This window comes from Gadus chalcogrammus, chromosome 17, assembly GCF_026213295.1.
Source record: "Gadus chalcogrammus isolate NIFS_2021 chromosome 17, NIFS_Gcha_1.0, whole genome shotgun sequence".
Taxonomy (NCBI): Eukaryota; Metazoa; Chordata; class Actinopteri; order Gadiformes; family Gadidae; genus Gadus; species Gadus chalcogrammus.
The window spans coordinates 5,797,542-5,817,866 of record NC_079428.1 but is presented as its reverse complement, the minus strand read 5'-3'; the positions used below and the strand labels follow the sequence as shown (position 1 = coordinate 5,817,866).

General features: G+C 48.3%; 1 protein-coding gene across 1 annotated transcript; it reads right to left on the bottom strand.

Moving 5' to 3' along the window:
- Nucleotides 1-2,999: 2,999 nt before the first annotated feature.
- peli3 (pellino E3 ubiquitin protein ligase family member 3) lies at nucleotides 3,000-19,738 on the bottom strand. Its single transcript, XM_056575788.1, has 7 exons — nucleotides 19,365-19,738; nucleotides 11,755-11,976; nucleotides 9,295-9,424; nucleotides 8,747-8,848; nucleotides 7,861-8,121; nucleotides 4,924-5,112; nucleotides 3,000-3,657 (listed from the first exon to the last, which is right to left on the bottom strand). The coding sequence occupies exons 2-7, from the start codon at nucleotides 11,946-11,948 to the stop codon at nucleotides 3,022-3,024; spliced, it is 1,512 nt and encodes a 503-aa protein (XP_056431763.1). The 5' UTR covers nucleotides 11,949-11,976; nucleotides 19,365-19,738; the 3' UTR covers nucleotides 3,000-3,021.
- Nucleotides 19,739-20,325: the final 587 nt, after the last annotated feature.

The window sequence follows — 20,325 nt, the reverse complement described above, 5'->3', positions numbered from 1 at the left end:
CCCCCCCCCCCTAGGGACGCCTCCGGCCCACCTCCCTCGATGGCACCTTATGTGACATTCATCGACCTGTCCTCCCCTCCCCTCCCTCCCTCCTTCCTCCCTAGAATAACCTGGAGAAGGTCTTGGGGAAGGATTGGAGAGTCCACCGTGCTGCGTGCTGTGCCACTGCGGCAAATTGCAACTTCAGCTTCTAGGAGACTGAGGTGTCAAGTGAGGGCAAACGTGTTGAGTGTCTCTCTCTTTAGTTTTTTTTCGCTCAAACTAGCTTCCACCCCTCTTTATTTAAAGTTAAGTGTATGTCCGGATAGAAGCCTTGGCACCTAGACTTAAAAAAAAAATAAAAAAAAGAGAGGCTGTACATTTTGGTCTATTTTATGCGAGTAAGGCTAACCTTGCTAAGCGTTCCACCTATGGCACTCCTTTGCTGTACATAATGAGCAAACGGGGGGAGATGGGACTCAAAATACATCCTTTTGTTTGTAAACCTCCGACAGCCCCCCCGGGACCGCTTGAGCTGACGTTGTGTTTCCGAGTGTGTGTGGAGGAAAAGGCCTTCAGTAGTTCGGGTTCAGGCGGGAGCGATCGGGAGGCTTCGTTTGTTTAACATTCCTGTGCTTATCGCAACAGTTTCTCCGGTATTCCTCCAAGTCACTCGGGTACAGGTTAAATACTACACACAGACGCCTTGAGGCCCACGATCAAAGCATAGACATGTACACCTTAGTGAGTGTACGTCCCCCTTTCTGATTTTTGAATGTTTTCTTTAAAAAAAAATAAGTATTCGCTATTCTTGCGGTTTTAATATATTCATTAATAACTAATACGAGGGAAATTTGTGTCGGCTCCATCAAAGCATACATGGGGAGACTGGGGAGGAACTGGAATGAATGGGGCCTTTTGAAGGGGCTGTGAACGCCCCGGCTTTTCCGAAGGAGTGCGCTTCAGTGGGGGGGGGTATTGGATTTACTTATGAATGTGATTAATGATGGATATTCACTAAGGCTTTCTTAAAAAAATTTGTCTTACCTTTTTTTTTTATTTATCGAGTCGTTTGCGTCGATGACAAGTTTGTTGTTGTCGTCCGATGATTTAATACAAAGGAACATGTTGGTGTTTGTTATCATACCACGCACTAGACCGGACGACAGCCGTCCTGTCACCTCTCTCTCTCTCTCTCTCTCTCTCTCTCTCTCTCTTCTTGCTCTGTAGCTCGCTCTCTTTTCAGTTTGGCTTTTTCACTTTCCTTTGGTGCACTGTCTCACTGCTGAGTTTGATCATACTGTTTTGTTTTTCTGTACATATTATAAATATATATATAATAAAATGATGGAAAAATATCGATGTACACCCTCGTGCTGTTTTTTTTACTGGTTTGGTTTCGATGCCATTGAAAACACAACACACGCCGACGTGCACAAACCTCATCATCAATTAAGGAAAATGTCTGACTAATTTGTGCAAGAAAACGCACCATAAATGATGCTATTATGTATATGTAATCAGACTAATCGTTTATGTTATTTATTATTTGTCTTAACCACATCCCCAGTCCCTCTGACTTTTGAAACCCATGCTCGAGACCATGAGTAAAACGGTGAACCAATGGACTGTATCAATCTGTAACAAACATGTTCAAAACATGTTCAATTGATTCTTCTGAACCTCCGACCTCTTGTCAGCATCTATGTGAAGTGGAATGAGCTCGTGGTGATCCGTTTGGAGGTCCTGGATTCAAGTCCCATCAAGTCCGATCGTTCGACTGTCTTGGTGGAGCAACAGACGGAGCTGTTCAAGGTCCACTCAGGTTGGTAAGTATGGAAATGTTAAGAATTTTGTAGGCCTATTTGTCCTATTAATGTCATATTATATAACTGCAGACCCAATTGTAGCTGTGTGCATTGGTGATGCAACGGAAAGAGCCCTTGACTCTCAGCCTTGGAGCCTCGGGTTCCAGTCCTGCCTAACCGAATTCTGAAAAAGAATGGAGGCAATAAAAAATCGCGGAAAAGGAATTAAAGTAAATGGGGGGGAAATTGAGAAAAAAATGTATAGAGAAAAATATTTCATAAAATGATGGGGAGAATAAAAAAATCGAGAAAGAGGAGGCATAGAAAAATTTAGAGAATATCAAATAAAAAGGAATAGAAAAGTGATAATATATCTTTTTAGAAAAAGGAGGTATGGTATTTCTCCGTTCGATTCTCCATCCCTACCCACACATCTCCATCTCTCTCTCCACCCCCTTTCTCTCTCTTCACGGCCTCTCCCCCATATATCTCCCTCTTCCCCCATTGCTCCCCCCCCCCCCCCCCTCCCACTGAGGGGGTAGGGTGGTTGATGACCTTGAGTTATTTATAGCGCGGCGGTGGCGGCGCTGCAGACTGCTGCACAGACACTCCTCAGGGGCTACAGTGAGCCGTGTGCTGGCCACGCCCCCCTGGAGTGTATGTGGGTGGAGCCTATTTATACTGTAATGTGTGTATAAATAAATATATATATATATATATATTTTTATATATTTTTTTCTTTTAAGATGCCTGCCAACACTACAGCTGGAATGCAGAAAGCCTGTCTTTGTTCGGGCATCGCCTCGACAACAACAACAAAAACGACAACAAAAGACGTCAGGCAGACAACGGTTCTTTTTCATTTAGCCACAGTTTATTTACATATTTCTCCAGTACAACCAACATCTCCGTCATGAATTCCCTTTTTATTGTAACCTTGGCGTCGTTTTGCTATGCTTGTTTCGTCTTCTTTTCAGGGGGGCCGATTACTACAGCAGTCCTTCTCACAACAGTCCCTTTGTCCCGGTATTTATATCTGCTCCTCCAGAGCCCTCCAGCCAGTATAATCCCTCCTGGCGGTCCTTCTCTCCTCCACCACCTCCGCCGTCGCCGTCTTCTTTGTCTCTGTGCCGTTCCTCCCCGCCCTGCTCCCTCTCTTTATGAACCGGGGCCCGGGGGGGGGTGGGGGGGGTCGGGTGGGGTTTGGTGGGGATGGGGGGGTCGGTGGTGGGATTCAGTCGACGGGGCCCTGGAAGATGAGTTTGATGTGGCCCTGCTCCCCGGTCAGCCAGGTGCCGCAGAAGGGGCACGCGGCGTGGAAGGCGTGCGTGCCGTGCGGCAGCGGGATCTGGCTCCAGCCCGACGCCGTCCGCTCCGAGCACACGTGGCCGCACGGGCAGAAGGCGTGCGTGGGGGGGCCCGCGTCCAGGTACAGCCCCCCCTCGCAGCCCAGCCACAGGGGCACGTAGGGGCCCACGCGCCGGCACATGGGGCACTCCCGGTCGCCCCCGGAGCCCCCGGGGCCCCCGAGGCTGGCCGGCGCCGTGCCCCCGAGCCCGGGGACCCCGCCGGCCGCCGGGGTCTTATCCTTGCGGTAGCCCCAGTTGTGGTAGCCGTGCACGTGGCCGCAGTTGACGTACACCCAGGGCTGCTTCTTGTCCACGATCTCGCGCTGGGCCAGGCTGGGGAAGGCCAGCGTGTTGAAGCCCACGGGGCACTGGGGCCGCGCGGCGTTCAGCTCCTGCCGCAGCGACTCCAGCTGCTTCAGGGTGGGCGTGCGCCGCAGCCCCGCCGACGTCCGCCACAGCAGGGTGGCGCCGCACAGGTCGATCAGGGAGCCGTCCTGGAGGGTGTTGGACTCGTTCTCCACCTGGGGACGACGGGAGAGCGTGGGCGGTCGAGGAAAGGGAGGGATGGAAAAATGACGAAGGGAATATAAGAAAAATCGGGAAATCGGTGGCATAGGAAAATGATGGGAGACGACCTCGCACTCATTATTGTTATTCCGACTTTTACTCTAGGCGGGGGGAGAGAGGGGGAGAGAGGCGTAAGAGGAGATCCCGACGATAACTAGTCCCGCGTCCAGACGTTAGATTTGTATCTTTGGTTCGCGGTGTGTTTGTTTTGATCGATCATGCGACTGCAGGCTTGGTTCTGTCAGCGCGGAGTTGGCAAACACAGACTCGGCCAGCGGTGGTAAACTGTGGAAAAGTGTCTGTAAAAGGTTTCAAATCAACCCTCTGTAGACCGGCCACTGAATAAATACACTTATTCTAATCCACGTCTGAAGGCCCTGTCCCATACAGAGGCAGGCCCAGAATGCTCAAAAGTTGTAACTACCACAAGCTAACAAATGACAAACCATCAAATAATAGAGGTTAAATCCTGCCTACCGAACCTTTCAGCCTGATGACATTTCACTCATGCATGGTGACTGGTTCCGAAGCTTGGGGTCGTGACCCCTATTGGTTTCCCTGATTTGCATGTGGAGTCGCAGGAGATTGCCAAAATTGATTTTTCTAATATCTATAGCTTATGAGCTATAGCTCAAAACTTATAGATATAGCTCATGAGCTACAGATATTTGATGATCCATTTTAGAAAACAAAGGTCTCATAGGCCTTTGGTTTATACAAAATAGCAAACAGCCACTAATCACTCAGTGTGCAGCAGAGCGATGATGTGCTTATTGGGACGTTGACATCACTGCCAGGAGTTGATTGGGTCCAATCTATTTAGTCTGGAAGCAGACACACTAAAATAAGCTAAATTTGGGGTTGGAAATAATAATAATAATAATAATATATTTAATTTGTAGAGCACTGTATGTATGTATATGTAAATGTAACCCAGTAGAAAATTTGGTCCCGTTATATTATTCAATTTCCCATATTATTTCCTAATTTCTCATAAAGTTTCCCATTTCTGTACTTCGTCTGTAATATTCCCTTAATTCTCATATTGTTGACTTGTTTATGTCCCAACAGGTAAAAGAAATGGGAAACTTTATGAGAAATAGGGAAATAATATGGGAAACAAAATAATATAACAGGACCCAATGTTCACAAACATTTCCACAGATATGAACGAGGTCGACGGGGTCAACCAGTGAAACCATCGGCGGCGTGTTCTTTACCAGTTTCCCCCGCTGCTGGGCCGAGCGCGTCTCCCGCAGGGCGAAGACGTTCCCGCACACGGAGATCTCCCGCCACACGCCCGGCGCCGGCTCGGACACGAAGTCTCCCGCCGGGTGCATGACCAGCACCCCGTTGGTGGTGAGGCCGTCCATCAGACCGTCAGAGGTCCTCCACTTAGCGGCTCGCTCCTGAGGGGGGGACCGCACACACACACACACACGCAGGAACACACACAGATACACACACACACACACACACACACACGTCGAACCTCAAGGTCAGCCCAGTGATTGATGGAGAGGCAGCACGGAAATAGAAAGCTGTGAGCAAAACGCAGCGCTAACGTCGATGCTAGCGGTGGCGATGCTAGCAGAAAACAGCTGAATGAGGTGGATTTCTATGTGTGCGTCGCTATTTTTAGCACTGCACAAATTGACCACAATGCTGACCGCAGCAGCGAGGTAGAGGTACATCCACCCCGACGAACAAAAAGAGCACATGAAAGTCGTTTGTTTTTGCTTTCGGGGAGTGGCACAGCCATGTTGACACAGAGCACAATAAGCACCAACGGGGGATTGTGCGAATCGTTCTTTTTGTCCTCCTTTGTCATTCATTGGCCGTCACTCTCTGTCTCTCTCACACGCTCCACTGGTTTCAATATCATCTGCACCCCCTTCCCCCCCTCCCTCCTCGCTCTATACCTTACCCAGACCCAGTCGGCTTGACTGCCAACCTATGCGGGGGGAAGGTGTGTGTGTGTATGTGTGTGTGTGAGTGCCCATGTGTGTTGGGGGGGGGGGGGGGGGGGGCTGATACATCTAGGCTCCTTCTTAAGGGGGGGGAGCTCCAATCATTTATCATTTATACGCTCCGCCGGCCTGTACTGCGTGAGCTGCTGTTCCCCTCCTGCCCTAGTTGTACGGCCCATGCATGTTGCATGAGATGGCGTCACCGCCAAGGCTCTGACATCAGCCTAACCTGTAGACATCACACTTAAGTGCCCCCCCCCCCCTCCCCCCTTCTACCTTACCCCGAGGGGACACACACACACACACAAGTAGAACAGGGGATGATGTAAGCCTCATATCTGTGGTGCGGTGATGTCATCCCGTTACCAGACGAACCGTTTTGTTCGTGTTTTCCGGAGGATAAAAAAAGAAGAAGAGATTCCTGCTGACTATTTGCACCTATTCTGATAGTGCTTATTGTGGAGTTTGGCACTGGTTGCCATCCCCTGAATGACAATGCTCTGTTTCAGCCGTTAAAGGGAGTGTGTGTGTGTGTGTGTCGGTGTGTCTGTGTGTTGGTGTATGTGTGTGTGATGACGTGTGTGTCTGTGACGGTGTGTGTGTTTGTCTGTGACGGTGTGTGTGTGTGTCTGTGACGGTGTGTGTGTGTGTGTGTGTGTGTGTGCTTGTGTGCGTGTGTTTTCCTGGCTTCCTCGCTTACACAGGAGCCAGCAAAGTGGCTATTAAGCTACATTCCTGTCAAATGCTGGTTTCTGTTGGCCTGCTTGGTTTTTAGCTGGAATACCTTTCTGCATCGGTATATACATAGTTTCCTTGTGTACAGTATACACCCAGTATAGCGGCCGGCCCTGTTTGCCAGCAGGGACGTATACATGCATTCGTGTTGGTCAACACTATTGCACGCATCATTGAAAGACGGCACCAGAGCTGGACTTGTTGTTGATGCATCATGGTAGATAACCATTTCTTGACCGTTTTTTTTTCATCCCCAGTAAGTTGTGTGACTCATTTTGTTGACTCCGTTTCTGTACTTATGTCATCCTCGATCGTGTTTCCCCCGACATCTTGGCCCCGTAAGCATACCCCACCACTCATCAGACCGAGAAGAAACGCCTCCTCAAAATACAAATGCATAAAAATGTCGTGCAGTTTTTAACGCCAAGGTCACCTGGCAATCACACATGAACCTCCTTATACAAAGGTCTCCTTTTCTGATGAGTACCGTTGTACCGTTCCTCGTCCGCATCCTCATCCCACTCTTGACACTGTGTACCAGGAAGCACCAGAGACACTACGGTACAGCTCCCCTTTCCTCCCCTTTCAAATGTTCCCGGAGAGTGTTTGAGTTGACACAGCGATCTACGCAGGGAAAGATGAAACTAGAAATACCTGCTGCAACGCTGGCTGTGCCACCGCGGATCCGACTCCCCATCAGAGGCGACGCAACATCGACACACAAGTCTGATCAAGTTGTGGTTCCTAACGACGCATATAACAACATTTATGCGTCGTTAGGCCGTGTCTAACGTTTAGATCCAATATCGATACCGTAGAGACTTGCCTTATGTGCTGCTTCCCCCCCCCCCCCCCCCCCCCCGGCTGAATGGCGTTGGCCAAATTACCTTTGACAGGATATTTGCAGACCAGGGTAGGGCGTGCTTTGTTTAGCGAGGTGCATGTCTCGCACGGTTTGCCTTGCCGTTGACTTGACGTCGAAACCTCTGCTGTCGTTTTTTTTCGTTTTAAAGAATGGGGATTTTCGTTTGGGAAAACTGAGGAAATGCCAACTGTCACTTAGATATTTTTGGGTTCAGCAGAAATTTGGCACCGGTTATTTATGGTAAGAATGTTTTTGTCATATTGCTTTTTTAATATTTCATAGTTTCAGATTGTGAAACATAAATTTACGATAACAGGAGGTTCATTTTCAAAGTGGAACCACTAGACTTGAAACATAGACGACTCATAGTTGAATCAAATATCAAGCTATCTATCTATCTATCGATCTATCTATAAAGCTTGTTTTTTGTAAACTACTTTATAATCCACGGTAGCATTGTGCACATTCAACATGAACATCATACTCATGACATCATACTTATGACATCATGCGCCACATCACACTCATGACATCATATGAACAACATCACACATGTGACATCATACGCGATACCCCCCCCCACTCACCCCCAGGAAGATGTTCTTGGAGGAGTCGAAGCCCGCGGCGTAGATGCGGGCGGTGTATGGCGCGCTCCGCTCGCACATGATGCGGCAGGCGTAGCGCGAGATGGTGCTCTGGGCCGACTGCCCACCTCCTCCTCCTCCCACCCCTTCCCCGGCCGCGCCCTGGCCCCCCCCTCCGCTGCCCCCGCCGCCGCCGCCGCCGCCGCTGCCGCCAGCCGTGTCTGTCACCACAAAGTCGATCATGTTCTCGGTGGACCGGCCAATCTGCCGGAGAGGAGGACAAAACCAGGTCAGTTGGGGCTTCAGTTGACCCGTAGCACTCCCTTCCACGTGTCGGGGTGAGGGAGGTGGGCTGGGGGGAGGTGGGGGGGTAAGAACACTGAACCAGTGAGGCCGAGCCCACTGAACCAGTGGGTCCTAATCAGTGTGATGAGCCACACCTGTGTCGGGTCCACGATGAAGGCCTCTGGGAAAAGGGGGGGCTTTATTAATGCCAGGTTTGACATGGGGCTGGCACCGCGGAAAGTACCAGAGTGTTGGGGATATTTTATAAAAATAATAATAATAAGACTAAAAAAGTAAATGCAAAGATAGAGAAATACATCTATACCCACAATGAGGAGTGGCATTGTTAATGTTAATGGGTGAAACCCATGAAAACATTACAGAGTGTTGAGTACATTATTTAAAATAACCATTGTGGGCCCTTATAAATAGCATTGCATAGTAACATAGTAACACATGATACAGTATAATGAAGTCAGTGTGATATGTAGGTAACCTACCTGGAAGAACCGCCATGGGTTCACCCATGGCCTTTCTGCGTGTGTGAGTGTGAGTGTTAATTTGTGTGTGTGTGTGTGTGTGTGTGTGTGTGTGAGATGCTCACCTGAAACATGTCTGTGTTGGTGTCATGGGTGTACTCCACAATGACCGAGTGGCTCCGCGACAGTGTGTACGAGATGCTGTGCTGGCTTTTGTTGCTGAGGGCCTGTTGATGTGGCCACACACACACACACACACACACACACACACACACACACACACACACACACACACACACACACACACACACACACACACACACACACACACACGTTATCCTCGGTCTTCATGGGCAGCTGTGTTGTTTTCATTATCGTCATAATAATCATAATCATCATTACATGAACTTCAACAGAGAAAAAAATATTTGATCATAATTACTAAATCGTTTCGCCCAATATAAAACTCCCCTCTGCCCAATCGTCACAGCTAGCACTTCCCTTAATCGGTAATCGCAGGTTCGGGTTTCAATCAGAACCGACAGCGGCTTAAAAGACCACAGCTGGTTCCTTTACCCCAAGCGGCCCACCTTTGCTTCTCATCTCCTCCATTAAAAGCCCCCTTCTCCCCCTTCTCCCCCATCTACCACCTCCGGCTGGGGGCCGGTCTCACCTTGGACACCAGCGGGGTGGAGATGTTGTGGATGACGTCGGGCTTGACGCCGTTGGCCTTCGGCCTCTTGTACAGCGCCAGGCGGCTTCGCCGTCGCCCCTTGTCGCCATTGGACAGCGAGCCGTTGTGCCTGAGGACGCAAACGCAAAGGGGGAGGGGGGGGGGCAGAGTAAAGGAAGACTGTAACGTGAACGCGTTCCTCCACTCTCTGCACCTTAGGGTCAGGCTGAAGGATTGTGTGTCTTGTTTCGGTTCCAGAAAAGGACAGCCTGCTAAAGTGTTTGAAGGCGGAGGATATTTTCTCTTTTGGATTCTTGATTACGGAGCATGAAGCAATGCCTGAGGTCTGTAGCTCATGTAGTTATGACTATACAACGATTTGATTCAAACTGCCCGCATTGAAATGCACAAGCGGTGAAGAAGCAGCAGGCCATCGAGAGGTCGCCCAGACGGAGCCCTACAGCGACATCGAAAAGAACCGAACGGACGTTTTGCCTGCAGCATTACATTTGGTTTGGATATTTTTAAATCACTGAACTGTTGTCTTATTTACTTAGGAGCTCTTTGTGACTTTGTAGTTGTTTATTTTTAACGGCACGCGTTCTTGTGAACAGGAGGATCAATCTGTATTCGTCCCTTGAGTATTGACTACAGTTCTATTTTGGTTTTCTACAAATCGAAACTCCTCCGGGGTGGAATGGGGGTGTCCTCTTCAGGAGCGGGACGGGGGTTTCCTGAACCAGCCCCCCCCCCCCCGCCGGCCTCAGGGTGGGGTGGAACTGCCTCCGACCGGCCCTTTGTAGCCGACGTAGTTATGACTATAGGATGGTGTCATTCAATAGGCCCAGATTGAAGTGCATGAGCGTTATTCATAATCTTTATGAATAGCGTTATTCATGCATCTTGCAACACCTTCTGGATCTGCAGCATAATGCATGAAAGCGTGGAGTTTCCCCTCTTTGAATCGCCCCGTCTCCCCGCCGGAGTGTACCGCGTTGACACATGGCGTGCTTTTAAACGCAACCCTCAGGTCACCACCGGGAGAGGTTTAAATGTCCGCCTCATGCAAATGATAATCCGCCACAATGGACAGGGCGCAAAGGAACCAAATGGCTTTCAGACAACCAAATGTTCTCAGAGGGAGAAACGAAAGCAGAAGTTGTGATGTGTTTCATTGTCCAAGGCATTTGGGATTTTTCACATGAACATGCTTCGAGTACTTTTAAATCGAACGACATTCTGACACTACTTTAAGAAAAGAAACAAGGATAGATGACAGAGTGTTGTTGTAGAAATACTCAAAGCTTGATACAATGCCAAATGAAGCATCAACTCATAATCCTGATCCAGTAATGGCTTAATCCGGGCATACCTTAACATGCCCTCTTCCAAATCTCCCTCACACACATTGCTTTTGTGAGACATCCCTTGGGTTTTCTCCCTGTCTGTGTTTGTTTGTGTCATGGTTTCCGAGCGATGACTCTGAGCTGTTTAAGCTATGTTCTGGCTCATCGACAAACAAAAACGGGCTAGACGGTGACGTTAGCGTGCTTTTTCACCCCAACGCGCCGTGGCTCATCTGCAATGATTAGTCTGATTGTCTGACTGTTCAGAGACTCCAATACCCAGTCGGTCTTATTTATTAAATGAACCTATTTCAGGAGAGGGCTCTCACAAAACAAGATCCTGGTTAATTAAATTAAAGTAATCTGCAGGATTTTTCAGATATAACTGTAGCAATATCATTCGATACGCTATTGTACCTCTGACTGACAAAACAACGTTGGAGTCATACTCAGTACAATGGTTGCGGAACTTTAGAAACATGAAAAAGTGAAAAGTGTTATAGGAACTGCCCTGATATATGATGTGCCCTGTAACGGTTTGTGCTAATCAAATAAATAAACACAATAAAAAAATGACTTGCCTTGCATTTCTTATCTCTGAAGCTACTCTGCATTCTCTAAAGTTATTCTTTTTTTAACACTGCAGCACTTTCGCATTCTGTTTGGGAGCTTCTCCAGTTTAAATGAACGTACGCATGTATGGATTGTTAACTTGTGCCCAAAGCACAATGCCGCGTCGGGACGAATGCCGAATAATGATTTTCAATCGTAACATTCAAAAGAGACTTCAGTCCTTTACGAAGCAATCGGGGAAAAAAAAATGCCACGGCAGTTTCGCTCTGTGAGCTTTGCTCTGTATAAACAATACAATCTTATTAGACTTCGGTGCCGCGATACAAATATGAACCGCAATTTCCCCCCAAAAATAATTTCATCCTCATCGTCATTTCATTAAAATGTCTACGTCATTTCCAATGCAAAACCACCAAGCTGCCTAGCACAAAGGGCCTTATTGACTCTTCCGAACCATGACTGTGCCACTGCTGGCTGGGGGAGTGTGTGTGTGATACGGCGATTTGGGGGGGGGGGGGATGGGGGAGGGGCAGGTACCCACCCTAAGACGATGAGCTCCCCATACTTGACGGGCTCCTTGTCGCTGGGGAAGACGGGGTCGTGCGGCTGCGGGCCGGAGGTTCCGAGGGGCAGCGGGGGCGGCGGCGACGGCTGGCTCTTGGTGTTGTTGCAGGACGGGCGCAGCTCCAGAGACGGGGCGGGACAAAGGGCCTCCGAGCTACCCTCCAAAACCATACCCTCCGGCCGCAACAGGGGCCCACAGCTGTAGGCAGGGGGGGGGGGGGGGAGAGAGGGAGGGAGGAAGAGAGGGAGGGAGGGAGAGAGAGAGATAATCCCCTATTAACGTCAAATACTTCAAAAATATTTTATAGATAACAACAATGTTTTGACTATGCAAATGCAATGTTTTTGGCCATGAAGCGAGTGTGAGAAAGATAGAGTGAGAGAGACACACACACACACAAACCACACAGACGCGGGCACACACACAGTGGAAAAACTATTTGAATAACAAAGTGCTCCCAATGCAAACAAGCAGCATCTGTGGACAACTCTCATTAACGTTTCGTGCCTCACAGTGCAAGGCTCTCTGGGTGAAAACACAAACACAACCGAGGCATCTCTCTGCCGGCCCTACCTGAGGGTGAATCAACCACATTATTCTGCATTGTAAAACCTCACAGAACCCTCTCCCACCATAAAAAGAAAGATAATACAATTCAAAAGACTTTTATAATAACGATCGGAATTATCCTCAGCTCTGACCAGAAACCAACATTGAGGTCTATTTTTTCCTGAATTGCGAAATCCCCAATTTTAACAAAGATGAGTCTCATAAAAGGTATGAGCCAGATTTGAATTAGCATTAATACAAGGACTGCGTAAGCGAGTGGTATTATCATTACATCTAATCATTTCTAAACGTCCAGAACCGAATCCAGCCCATTCGTCCACTAACCCAAAGATCAGCAGAAGACGGTGGTCCTAATGTGTGTCATTACTGTCCCAACACCGCTGGAACAATCCCATTTGCAAAATACCAATCAAGTGCTGTGAGTGCTGTCTACCCAGGGCATTTACAGAGCATCACCTTGCTCCCTATAATGACACCATCACTAATAACGACAACAACAGGACCGACCCATGGCGCTCGGCCTTTTATTTCCCCTCACTGTGTCGCTAAACAAACCCTGTACATCTGCTGCCCACCCCCCCCCCCCCACCCCGCCCCCGGCTCCAGCACCTATCTTAACCTCAGAGGTGATTTCCTCCCTTTGTGTGGAAGTGTTCAAATTGAGCTTCTGGGACCCATTTTGGAAACAGCTGCAAATGGAAAAAAAAGAAAGAAACGAGGTCTTTGACGTGAGGAGGAAGTGGAGTACAACAGGGCACCGGCCGCATCCCCCACCCCTTTCTCGATAAGCGCTGCCATTTGGAAAGCTTTCACAGCTAACCACCGATCGACTAGCTGTCCGTATCTCTGGGAGTCTTAACAACGCCATCGGCGACTTTCCCCCAGAGGGATAGGAAGGGCCCAACAGGAAGGGCGGCGCTGATGCCACGATATTATCGGCTTTCATTTGCCCTGCGTTTCTTTTATTGGCGTGCCACTTCAGAGTGTTCTCAGGTAGCTGCTAATTAAAGCACACAGACACACACACACACACTCGCGCACTCTCACTGAACACACACAGACTTTCTCGCTCCATGTGCACATGCCAACCTCACTATCATAGACACGCATGCACGCGCACACGCACACACACACACACACACACACACACAGTCATTCAATAATTCAGACGTTTCTCTTCCCCGATAGTAGAAGGAAGGCTACAAGAGTTTGAATCCCCTTTCCGACTGGTCGTGTCCTCGCGTGGATCACCATTACGGCTTCAGCCTTGATCTTCGCACGCACGTTAAACAGAAAGGCCCTGGTTTTAACTCAAACGTTTTAAACACCAGCTCCCAGAACCTATTATTAATCAAAAGTGGGCGAGAGAGAGACACCTACACACACACACGTACAAACGCGGGCACACGCCGTGGGAGCTTTGTTCTTCCTCTCTGTTGCAGAGATTAAATAACAGGCCGCAAAGCTTTTACAAGGGCGGGCTCTGCAACACACAGCTCCGCAGTATGGAGCTCCCGCGAAAGTTTTCAGAATGGAGTGACTCGTAAAAAAAATGAATCTTCTTATTCACCTTGACTATTGTTTCACTGTCACAATTGCAGTGTTTAAGGGGCTACACACACACACACACACACACACACACACACACACAACACACACACACACACACACACACACACACACACACACACACACACACACACACACACACACACAGGGATTAAGAGATAATGGTGAGACTCCCATATGGGTACTTTGTATTGTAGGGTTTCCGTCTTCCGGGACTACATTACCCACAAGTCAACTTGGAGATGCCAAACGGCCCCCAACGAACGGAGCACCTCTTCTCATAATCCGATGACGGATGGCAGCGAGCCGGCTGCCATTTCATTAGCTCTATTGCTCTCCATCAGCCCCCCCCCCCCCCCCTCCCCCGGATGTTGGGTTGGCAGATGGGGGGTGGGGAAGGGGGTCTGGGTGTGAGTGGCTCATGAGGATTGAGAACCACGGCGAGGGCATCATGGGAAGGACACCGTGTGCGATGTGTGTGTATAAGAAAAGGCAGGGTTGGAGCTAAAACTGTGTGTGTGTGCGTGTGTGTGCGTGTGTGTGTGTGTGTGGTGTCTCTCTCTCTACACTGTGAGGAGGTTCAGGAAGGAAAGAGGGGTAATAATAGTGGATCATGTGATATTGTACATCACCATCATCATCCTCTCAACAGTGGAAGACTCTGGAGAGCCAGAGGAAGCACAGGGTGGGAGATGACGGACGGAAGGAAGGGAGGGAGGGAGGGAGGGACCGGGATTATGGTGGTGTACAGGTGAATCAAGCCATGTCGAGCCATTCGTTACTGTGAGGCTAGATAGACACCATGGAACACATCGATTATACGAGAATAGGAGAGAGGGGATGAGAGAGAGAGAGAGAGGATTGGAGGGAGAGAGAGAGAGAGAGAGAGAGAGAGAGGAGAGAGATGAGGAGAGAGAGGGAGAGAGAGAGAGAGAGAGAGAGAGAGAGAGCTGAGGAGAGAGAGAGAGAGAGAGGAGAGAGGAGGAGAGAGAGAGAGATGGGAGAGGAGAGAGAGAGGGAGGAGAGAGAGAGAGAGAGAGAGAGAGAGAGAGAGAGAGAGAGAGAGAGAGAGAGAGAGAGGGAGAGAGAGGGAGAGAGAGAGAGAGAGAGAGGAGAGAGAGAGAGAGAGACTGCCCAGAGTGAGTGTGTGTGTGGGGGTCTCTTTGTGTCTGTGCACGTGGCTGAGCTACGAGTGCCGCCAGGCGCGTCCATGCCGGTGCTTTTGGCAGGGTGATGGATGGCCTGCTTCTGTGTGCCACGCATTTTCTAATCAACCCACAGCCACGTCCTAGGGTTAGAGAGAGAGAGAGAGAGAGAGAGAGAGAGAAGGAGAGAGAGGGAGAGAGAGAGGAGAGAGAGAGAGGAGAGGAGAGAGAGAGAGAGAGAGAGAGAGAGAGAGAATATGGTGGTGGGAGGTTTCTTCTTGGAGGAAACCAGGATGGAAGAGAGAGAGACGCAGCTTGAGAAAGACACGATGGAGAGAGAGAGGGGAGAGGGAGAGGAGCGAGAGAGGGAAAAAACAAAGAGCCACCTGACAATGGAAGACAAAGGAGGAGGAGGAGGAGAGGATAATAGATGGAAGCAAGATGAAAGAAAGGAAAATAACACTGGTCCAAAGTGAGAGAAGAGGCTGGGTGAGGAAGACTGCACTGGAATAGGTCTCAGGAAACCCAGTCCACACACATCGTATCCCACCATAACACAGTGAACCACGGCTGTTTTTATTGTGCTAAATCACACTCCATAGTAGTACCATCCCCCCACCTACCCCACACACACACCCCCACCCCCACACAAACCCCAACACACACAAACACACACAGGCCCACACACACACGTTTATGGTTTATTATTGTATTCCTATTTTTGTAGTTTATATCCCATTTTCCCCATGTTATTTTTTGGTTTTAATACGATTCTAATTATGGACGAATGACGGATGATGGCAAGGCATTTGTTACTGTTCTCATATCCAAAATACCCCACAACAAGAGTATTGCATCAAGAATTATGCTGCAATAATGGGAGACCCCCTAAAATACTGGCCCTGGAGCACAATGCACGCTTCAGCACCACAAAGAAGGGCCCGGTGCACCAACACACAACTCTTACCCAGGCCCCTCTGCTTATTTTAACACTATATCTATATAGTAAGCATTAGCTTTAAGCCCTATGGGAATTACTGCAAGAGAACCTCCCTGCGTCTTACGAAATGAAAAAATGTATCCTGAACTCAGTGTAGAATGCCTATAAGTAAGGGCAAGGAGTGTTATTCAGGACTAGAAGTTTGCTAAATTCAGCTTGTATAAGTCGGGTGTAGAAACTCTGCTAGATTCATGTAGTTAAACTGCTGACAAGAAGTGTGCTAAGTTCGGCTACAGTCAGTCAGGACAAGAAGTGTGCTAAGTCCAGCTTGTGAACGGTCAGTCAGGACAAGAAATAGGGTAAATTCAGCTAGTTAGAATAAGTGGGCTTGTATACCATTGAGTGAAAGTCAAGGAATTAACTGATCATTCCATATGTGAGGGGAGCGTATCTTTGCCAAATTGTGAGTGGCAAATTTTGAAACTGTGAGTACTGTACCAGATAAAACCAGAGAGAGACGTAGGGATGAAAGCACCAGTAGTCGCACCCTGGGAAAGGTTTGCATATCAAAGCAGACTGATGTGCGTCACATGGGGAGCGCGTCACACGCCTGTACAGCAGTAGTCCTCACTAAACATATCCAGAATATGACCATGTTTGGTTGGCTGTCGCTATTCATTCAATGCACACAAGGGCAGGATATACACCCTAGTGGTTAAACTGCTGGCCTTGCAGCCGAAGCGTTCTGGGTTTGAATCCCAATGCCTCAAGGCATCCTTGAGTAGAAGGCCTGTCCCATATCATTAATGACGTACCAATTAAAAAAAATCATTCCAGCTCGCTTTGTAAAAGAAAAACATTGACAAAAATAACTCGATAGTAATATAGCTGAATGAGAGAAAGAGCTAAATAAAATAGTAACACATACATGTATATATATATCTCGACAAGCAGGTAGAAACATTGCTTTTTTTCAATTTTCCATTGAGACGATCGAAGATGCAAGCAACTGCCATGCAAGCAAGTCTTTAAGATTACGGGAATGAACGACACATCACAACAATCTGATACATCCCTCAAAATAGGCCAATCCATCGTGGCATCATGATATCGATGATGTGTGTTGACGTTGTTTGACTCCGGATGGTTCCATCGACCCCTCCTCCACCTTATCTCCCCATCATCTCCACCAACAACCCCTGTCCTTTGGAGAAACCAAGCCAAAACCAACAGAAATCAGGGAGATTTGCCTGGGGGGGGGAAGTATGTCACACTGGGATCAGTGGTAGAATTAGTCAGAGGCTAGAGTCATCTGTGAAGAATTGAAATGCCACCCTGAACACATTAAGATACGTCAATGCAAAGGGGCGCGGCCTTATGGTATTCAAGAAATGGCAGCCAATCGGATTAATTAACATCAGTGACAGCTCCTGCCAAATACAGGAGAAAGTACAGCCAAAACGTCCCCTCCTCTGAGAAAAGCCCTCTGTGCAAATTTATAATCATCTTTTAACCTTGTTACTCACTCCATTTCTGATAAATGCTTTTGATTGGTCCAGCGACAGCTACACTTGCCTTTGGCGCCACCCTTGTTTTTTAAATTCTTTGTCTGACACTCCTGGTTTCATGATGAGCTGAAACTCCCGCCCCCTACTGCTGATTGGTCCTGTCGTCTTCTAACCTTTTGGGAGAGGCTCGCAACTCTTGAGCTTGAGACCAGTTTGAGGCAGGGAGAAACTGAATGTGAACTTGCGCGATTTGGTCTAAGGCGGCTACAATATGTTACCACTAATAATTTTAGATATATCCTATTGATATTATATTCATATCGACAACTGTTTATGTTCTTTAGGTTCTTAGCGGTCTCTCTCATCACTGGTAAAGCCCTGGCACAAGTGGGCTGCTATGGTAGACCTACCACAACTGGCAACCCAATTAATACTCCCCTCCTCGCCCAATCAAATGAATCTCCTCCTACACCATTCCCCAACACTGTTTTTCTCTTCTTTTTCTGTTAAATCCCCTAATATTCCTCTTTTCCCATGTGTTCCTCTCGCACTCCCACCTTTAACCCTAGTTATTTGGTCCATCCTTTTGACCATCATTTGTTTTCTCTGTATTTAAAACATAAGGGGTGTGCCAAGGGAAATGTACCTGTACACTAAAGTTCCACCCAGCAAACCAGACACAATAATATGTTTATTCAACGTCCCCCCCCCCCCGGGTTCTGTTATACTACAATATCCTCTCCACGGTTTGTGTGTCACATGTGTGTAATGTTTCATAATAGGTAGGTTATGTTTTTGGTCTCTGTGTTTGTAACCTGACGCTACTAGTGTACATGGAGTTTGGAGGTGGGGTCTGTGTTGACAATAACAAACTAGACAGGGTTCCCACTTGTGGGTGGTGTTACTCAAAGATAGACGCCACCTTGGGAGCACCCTAAGGCCCTAATGAGCGTGACAGTCAGAGCTACATCGGAGAAGCTCCGTCATTCATTTCCCCAGGTGAACGCTTTCCTCATTGATGTCATTCAACGTTCAACACCTCTGTGCGTGCCCCCTCCTCAACTAACAGAGTTGAGCCATCTTGCGCATTACATCTCCGAGTGATTAGGCCTACTCGGTGGCCCCATGAAAAAGACCATCTCTGCTTAACCATAAGCATTCTGGAACAATCGCAGACAACGCGAGACGATTCATAGAGACATACAATTAGAAAACACACACAACAGGTTCCTCCATCACTGTTGAACACAAAGAGATACAATGTGTTGAATGGTAGCCTACGTCTACGCTCTCTCCTCGGCGATGAGCCTATGCCCATTGTTTTGTTTATGTCTGCGACTTCACCCCGCGGATTGCAACTGCTTGCATTATACGGTATTACACAATACTATTTAAGATGCGGTATAAACATGACGACTGTTGTCTAACCAAGACAAAGCCCCTTGTACAGAGAACAGACAACAACATTAATCCGGACAACATCTGTCACTTATCTAGGCCTATGGACATCAAAAGGTGTTTGCCATCGTAGCTTATAGGAAGACTTGTTGTTTTTCCTCTCTAGATTAAGCTCTGAAGGCGGGCACACAAGGGATTCCACGGAGCAGACAAAACAAGAATCACCACATTCATCCTCATCCCCGTCACCATCATCATCCTCCTCCTCCTCCTCCTCCTCACCATCATCACCACCTCATGAAAGCACCACTGACTCCTTATCATACTGGCAACATGGGAACAATAAGGGAGAGAGAAAAGGGGAAACGACCGACCGCCCCTTAAAAGACAACATAGCATTTATTAACACGAATACAAAGGGTAAAAAGGGGGGCAACATTAAAATAAATAGGCTACCCGCTGATGTTTGACGAGTGTGGTCCGGTGGCTGTGCGATTCCCTGGGTCGTCAGTCCCCGTACGGCCTTGAAATCGAGAAGCGTTGCGTTAAAATAACACTGGCGATGAGGACTCGTCTAGAACAACCGTAGGAGCGCACGGTCTGCATTGCCTCTTCTCCGCTGTCATCGAATACGCTGGGCCACACACTACACGATATGCGTACTCCTCTCTCCGGTAGACCAGTCACGAACCAGACGTCCCCCGTCCGTTGTCACGCCTATCTCCCTAGCGCTCTGAACAACATAGAGAATAGAGAGAAAACGCGGAGTCACACACACACACACACGCACACGCGCGCATACACACTCTAGAGCTCGCACCGACCGCGTCCCTGCCGTTGGTCGGAAGGGTCACGTGCTCCTTGCGTAACTCCGCCTCCGGATTTTCACAACATTCTAGCCCCGCCCACAGAGCCCTCCCACGCGCAGCTGTAGAGCGCACGGTCTGCTCAGGGGCCGGGGGCCAACATGCGCTTTTCACACGGGGAACTCTAGGGGCTTTCGTTGTGCCCACGGACGGCGTTGTCATTGTCTGTCCTAAGCGAGGGGGAAAACGGTGTAACCTTTTGAGGTGATTTAATCGACGATGTTTATTTAAAAGGCTATCCTAAAAAAAAACATGTGGTCCAGATGGGCAGCTTCGTGAGTGAGTTAAAACACAAGACAATAAATTAGCTTTTTTGTCTTTCCATAAACGAAATTACGGTCTGAATATGAGGATTTGATCAACTTTCTGTCATCTATTAGAAACGAATGATGATGATATCACATAACACCACATTTGGCGTGTCAAGTTGTACCGTTTCCCCCCTGTTTCTATTGTTTATTAAGACGCAGATTTATGGAAGAGTTAATATGTTGCACCAATAAAATAGTGGGCCACAACAATTTTTTCATGTTGCAGTTTGCAGTTGCTGA